General features: G+C 47.4%; 1 protein-coding gene across 1 annotated transcript; it reads left to right on the top strand.

The window, feature by feature from the left end:
* Window positions 1-260: 260 nt before the first annotated feature.
* LOC115168792 (potassium voltage-gated channel subfamily A member 10-like) lies at window positions 261-2,126 on the top strand. The gene has a single exon (XM_029724348.1). It carries the CDS (start codon window positions 261-263, stop codon window positions 2,124-2,126), a length of 1,866 nt encoding a protein of 621 aa, XP_029580208.1.
* The last annotated feature ends 4,664 nt before the right edge of the window (window positions 2,127-6,790 follow it).

The raw sequence follows: 6,790 nt of genomic DNA, 5'->3' as shown, positions 1-6,790 counted from the left end.
CTACCCTGGTCTACACCTCCTGTCCTCCCTCTCTCTGGAACCTGTGTTAAAGGTCTAGGTCTCTTGGACTAGTCTACTCTGGTCTACACCTCTAGTCCTCTGAGTGTCCTGGGACGTGTTTGAAGGACCAGGGTCTAGGTGTACTTGCAGCAACAGCAGTACTAGTACTAGTAGTAGTAGTAGTAGTAGTAGTAGTAGTAGTAGTAGTAGCAGTAGTATTAGCAGTTGTAGTAGCCTCCCCCCCAGCAGCAGCAGCAGCCATGGAGGCGGCTCTAGTGGACTTTGAGAGTCTGGACGACTCCAAACTGGAAGATGAGGTGGATAACCCAGACAACACGGACGAGACCACGACCCTGACGGTCGACATGCCCCCCGAAAACTGCTCCATCCACGACTCCCACCACCTCCTTTCCCCTCAGCCCAACCTCACATCCACCCCCCAGCACCACTACCCCTCCGAATACTCATCCTACCACCTTCTTTCCCCTGAGCCGAACCTCACATCCACCCCCCAGCACCACTACCCCTCTGAACACTCCTCCCACAGGAGGAATACCTCCCCTTGCCCGTACCCCTCCCCCAATACTCTGGATGTGCCCCAGTCACCCGTCATGCCACCCCACAGCAGGAGGGGGCGTCCTAGCTGTGCCAGCATGATCACCAACTGGAAGTTGCTGCTGAGTAGCGAGACCCATATGCAGAGCGAAACCATCTTCAGCCGGCTGGCTAAGGAGTGCTGCGAGGATGTGTTCGTGGACAAGACGGGTCTAGACGACGGAGACCAGAAGGTCATCATCAACATCGCCGGGCTACGCTTCGAGACGCAGCTCAAAACCCTCGACCAGTTCCCTGAGACCCTTCTGGGGGACGCTATGAAGAGGATGGACTACTTTGACCCCATGAGGAATGAGTATTTCTTTGACAGGAACCGGCCCAGCTTCGATGGCATCCTGTACTACTACCAGTCAGGAGGGAAGATACGTCGGCCGGCCAACGTTCCGCTGGATGTGTTTGCTGATGAGATCGTGTTCTATGAGCTGGGGAGCGACGCCATGGAGCAGTTCAGAGAGGACGAGGGCTTCATCAAGGAAGTGGAGATCCCTCTCCCGACTAATGAGATGTACCGGCAGTTCTGGCTGCTGTTCGAGTACCCCGAGAGTTCCAACGCAGCACGCGGCGTGGCGCTGGTCTCTGTGTTTGTCATCGTTATCTCCATCATTATCTTCTGTATGGAGACGCTACCGGAGTTCCGGGATAACTCCCTGGACCCCGTCCTACCCACAACCGTCACGCATCTGATGCCTTTCAATGGGAACCAATCGCTGGGCGGCCTCGGGACCTTGTTCCCAGCCTCGGCCACACCCAAAACCATCACCTCCACATTCTCCGACCCGTTCTTCCTCATCGAGACGGCCTGCATTGTCTGGTTCTTCTTCGAACTGGTTGTGCGCTTCGTGGTCTGTCCCTCCAAGAGCAACTTCTTCCACAACCTCATGAACATCATCGACATTGTCTCCATCATCCCGTACTTCGTCACCTTGGTAACGGAGCTGGTCACCACCCCGGACCAGAACTCCAGCCAGAACATGTCCCTGGCCATCCTTCGTATCATCCGTCTGGTCAGGGTGTTCAGAATCTTCAAGCTGTCAAGACACTCCAAAGGGCTCCAGATCCTGGGCCAGACCCTGAAGGCCAGCATGCGGGAGCTTGGCCTTCTCATATTCTTCCTCTTTATTGGAGTCATCCTCTTCTCCAGTGCCATCTACTTTGCAGAAGTGGACGAGCCCAGCACACAGTTCGTCAGCATACCTGACGGCTTCTGGTGGGCCGTGGTCACCATGACTACGGTGGGCTACGGGGACATGTGTCCGATCACCATGGGCGGTAAGATGGTGGGGACGCTGTGCGCCATCGCTGGCGTGTTGACCATCGCCTTACCCGTCCCCGTCATCGTGTCGAACTTCAACTACTTCTACCACCGGGAGACGGAGGCAGAGGACAAGCAGCCGATGGCGGATGCAGCAAAGCTGGCCATGAAGGCCTCAGAAGAGAGTAAACATGGGAGTAGCACCTCTCTGAACAAGACCAACGGGACCTGGCAGGGTGACAAGTTCACTGGCCTCTGAGATTTACAGAGACTGACAGGTCCACTGTAGAAGAGACAATGTGTGACAGAGAGACACAGATACACTGACCTGTCCACTGACTGGGGCAGATAGATATAGACTGACCTGTCCATTGTCTGGGGCAGATAGATATAGACTGAGCTGTCCACTGTCTGGGGCAGAGAGCTATAGATTGACCTGTCCACTTGTCTGGGGCAGAGAGCTATAGACTGACCTGTCCACTTGTCTGGGGCAGAGAGCTATAGACTGACCTGTCCACTGTCTGGGGCAGATAGATATAGACTGAGCTGTCCACTGTCTGGGGCAGAGAGCTATAGACTGACCTGTCCACTGTCTGGGGCAGATAGATATAGACTGAGCTGTCCACTGTCTGGGGCAGAGCGCTATAGACTGACCTGTCCACTGTTTGGGGCAGATAGATATAGACTGAGCTGTCCACTGTCTGGGGCAGAAAGCTATAGACTGACCTGTCCACTGTCTGGGGCAGATAGATATTGACTGACCTGTCCACTGTCTGGGGCAGAGAGCTATAGACTGACCTGTCCACTATGGAAGATTGAGACAGAGAAAGGCAGAGGGACATCTGTGAGCTGTGAGACACACACAACTAATTCTCTCCTGTCCTCTGGGAGAAAGACATAAAGTCACCCCTGTGGGAAGACACAGCTACACCGGCACTTTACTCTCAGATAAGATGGCAGGGAAACCATTTTTTTAAATGACAGAAAGTGTTAGGTTTGATAGATCATGCATGGAGTCGTTGTGTTACTTGTCTTGAAAATGATATTTCATTTTTTTTTTAATATTGTATAATAAACAACTCTTACCTCAGTGCAAATAGTGACCGTTAACTATGTTAAACACATAGTAACTGGTAACAAATCAATCAAATACAATCAAATCACATTTTATTTGTCACATGTGCCGAATACAACAGGTTACTGTGAAATGCTTACTTACAAGCTCTTAACCAACAATGCAGTTTCAAGAAATAGACTTAAGAAAATATTTACTAAATAAACTAAAGTAAAAAAATAAACTCAAATAAAAAGTAATACAAGAAGATTACATAAGAATAATGAGGCTATGTACAAGGGGTACCGAGTCAATGTGTGGGGGTACATGTTAGTCGGGGTAATTTGTAAAGTGACTATGCATAGATAATGAACAGCAGTGCCATTTGATTAATTGTTCAGCAGTCTAGAAGCTGTTAAGGAGCCTTTTGGTCCTAGACTTGGCGCTTCAGTACCGCTTGCCGTGCGGTAACAGAGAGAACAGTCTATGACTTGACAATTTGTTGGATCTTCCTCTGACACTGCGTATTATATAGGTCCTGGATGTCAGGAAGCTTGGCCCCAGTGATGTACTGGGCCGTACACACTACCCTCTGTAGCGCCTTACGGTCGGATGCCGAGCAGTTGCCAGACCAGGCGGTGATGCAACCAGTCAGGATGCTCTCAAACTTTTTGAGGATCTGGGGACCCATGCCAAATGTTTCAGTCTCCTGAGGGGGAATAGGTTTTGTCATGCCCTCTTCACAACTGTCTTGGTGTGTTTGTACCATGATAGTTTGTTGGTGATGTAGACACCAAGGAACTTGAAACTCTCGAACCGCTCCACTTCAGCCCCGTCGATGTTAATGGGGTCCTGTTCGGCCCTCCTTTTCCTGTAGTCCACGATCAGCTCCTTTGTCTTGATCACATTGAGGGAGAGGTTGTTATCCTGGCACCACACTGCGAGGTCTCTGACCTCCTCCCTATAGGCTCGCTCATTGTTGTTGGTGATCAGGCCTACCACTGTTGTGTTGTCATCAAACTTAATGATGGTGTTGGAGTCGTGCCTGGCCATGCAGTCGTGGGTGAACAGGGAGTACTGGAGGGGACTAAGCACACACCCCTGAGGGGCCTGAGTGTTGAAGATTAGCATGGAAAATGTGTTGTTGCCTACTCTTACCACCTGGGGGTGGCCCGTCAGGAAGTCCAGGATCCAGTTGCAGAGGGAGGTGTTTAGTCCCAGGATCCTTAGCTTAGTGATGAGCTTGGAGGGCACTATGGTGTTGAACGCTGAACTGTAGTCAATGAACAGCATTCTCACAGAGGTGTTTCTTTTGTCCAGGTGGGAAAGGGCAATGTGGAGTGTGATTGAGATTGCGTCATCTGTGGATCTGTTGGTGCGCTATGCGAATTGAAGGGGGTCTAGGGTTTCCAGATGATGGTGTTGATGTGAGCCATGACCAGCCTTTCAAAGCACTTCATGTCTACCTATGTGAGTGCTACAGGGTGGTAATCATTTAGGTAGGTTACCTTCGCTTTCTTGGGCACAGGGACTATGGTGGTCTGTTTGATACATGTACAGTACCAGTCAAAAGTTTTAGAACACCTACTCATTCAAGGGTTTATCTTTATTTTTTACTATTTTCTACATTGTAGAATAATAGTGAAGACATCAAAACTATGAATAACACATATGGAATCATGTAGTGAACAAAACAGTGTTAATAAAGAAATCAAAATACATTTTACAGTTCAGATTCTTCATAGTAGCCACCTTTTGCCTTAATGACTGCTTTGCACACTATTAGTATTCTCTCAACCAGCTTCATGAGGTTGTCACCTGGAATGCATTTCAATTAACAGGTGTGCCTTGTTAAAAGTAAATTTGTGGAATATCTTTCGTTCTTAACGCTTTTGAGCCAATCAGTTGTGTTGTGACAAGGTAGGGGTGGTATACAGAAGATAGCCCTATTTGGTAAAAGACCAAGTCCATATTATGGCAAGAACAACTCAAATAAGCGGCTTTGTGAATGTTAACCTGTTTAAAGGTCTTGCTCACATTAGCTACGGAGAGCATGATCACACAGTCGTCCGGAACAGCTGGTGCTCTCATGTATTCTTCAGTGTTGATTGCCTCGAAGCGAGCATAAAAGGCATTTAACTCGTCTGGTAGGCTCGCGTCACTGGGCAGCTCGTGGCTGGGTTTCCCTTTGTAGTCCGTAATAGTTTTCAAGCCCTGCCACATCCGGCAGGCATCAGAGCCGGTGTAGCAGGATTCAATCTTATCTTATCTTACCTGTATTGACGGGATATATATTTTTTTTTGAAATTTATTTCACCTTTATTTAACCAGGTAGGCAAGTTGAGAACAAGTTGTCATTTACAACTGCGATCTAGCCAAGAATAAAGCGAAGCAGTTCGACACATACAACAACACAGAGCTACACATGGAATAAACAAAACATACAGTCAAAAATACAGTTGAAGAAAATCTATATACAGTGTGTGCAAATGAGGTAAGAAAAGGGAGGTAAGGCAATAAATAGGCCATGGTGGCGAAGTAATTACAATATACCAATTAGACACTAGAGTGATTGATGTACAAAGGATGAATGTGCAAGTAGAGATACAGGGGTGCAAAGGAGCAAGATAAGTAAATAAATACAGTATGGGGATGAGGTAGTTGGATGGGCTATTTACAGATGGGCTATGTACAGGTGCAGTGATCTGTGAGCTGCTCTGACAGCTGGTGCTTAAAGCTAGTGTATTTATTTATTTATTTATTTTGCACCTTTAAACCCCATTATTTCTATTTCTACTTTGCACTTTCTTCCACTACAAATCTACCATTCCAGTGTTTTACTTGCTATATTGTATTTACTTTGCCACCATGGCCTTTTTTTGCCTTTACCTCCCTTATCTCACCTCATTTGCTCACATTGTATATAGACTTATTTTTCTACTGTATTATTGACTGTAACTCTGTTGTTGTATGTGTCCAACTGCTTTGCTTTATCTTGACCAGGTCACAATTGTTAATGAGAACTTGTTCTCAACTTGCCTACCTGGTTAATTAAAGGTGAAATAAAATAAAATAAATAAAATTGGCAGCAGAGAACTGGAAGGAAAGGCGGCAAAAGGAGGAATTGGCTTTGGGGGTGACTAGAGAGATATACCTGCTGGAGCGCGTGCTACGGGTGCTGCTATGGTGACCAGTGAGCTGAGATAAGGCGGTGCCTTACCTATCAGAGACTTGTAGATGACCTGAAGCCAGTGGGTTTGGCGACGAGTATGAAGCGAGGGCCAGCCAACGAGAGCGTACAGGTCGCAGTGGTGGGTAGTATATGTGGCTTTGGTGACAAAACGGATGGCACTATGATAGACTGCATCCAACTTGTTGAGTAGAGTGTTGGGGGGCTATTTTGTAAATGACATCGCCGAAGTCGAGGATCGGTAGGATGGTCAGTTTTACAAGGGTATGTTTGGCAAAGAAGGGCCAGAAGTATACAGAAGTATACTACCCCTATGGGCTTTATAAGCATCTGGATTAGATTATTTTTGTACACGTCTCTGTGTGTGAAGTAAAGGTGGTCTACATTTTTTTTTAACTCTGGTTGACTTTCTGGGTGAAATGAGGTAAAACGTATTTAAATTTACCTGCATTAAAATCCCCGGCCACTAGGAGCGCCGCTTCTGGATGAGCATTTTCTTGTTTTCTTATGGCCTTAAACAGCTGGTTGAGTGAGGTTCTTGTCAATAACTGCTGGTGTGTAATGTCTCAAATAAAAGACTTCTCGAGGTATTACTCGCCTGAGGTAGAATACCTCATGATAAGCTGCAGACCACAGAAGTGCACTACCCCTACGGACCCTGGTCTATAGTAGTGCACTA

Source organism: Salmo trutta, chromosome 30 (genome assembly GCF_901001165.1).
Source record: "Salmo trutta chromosome 30, fSalTru1.1, whole genome shotgun sequence".
Classification (NCBI taxonomy): domain Eukaryota; kingdom Metazoa; phylum Chordata; class Actinopteri; order Salmoniformes; family Salmonidae; genus Salmo; species Salmo trutta.
This window is presented reverse-complemented; position numbering and strand designations above follow the sequence as displayed.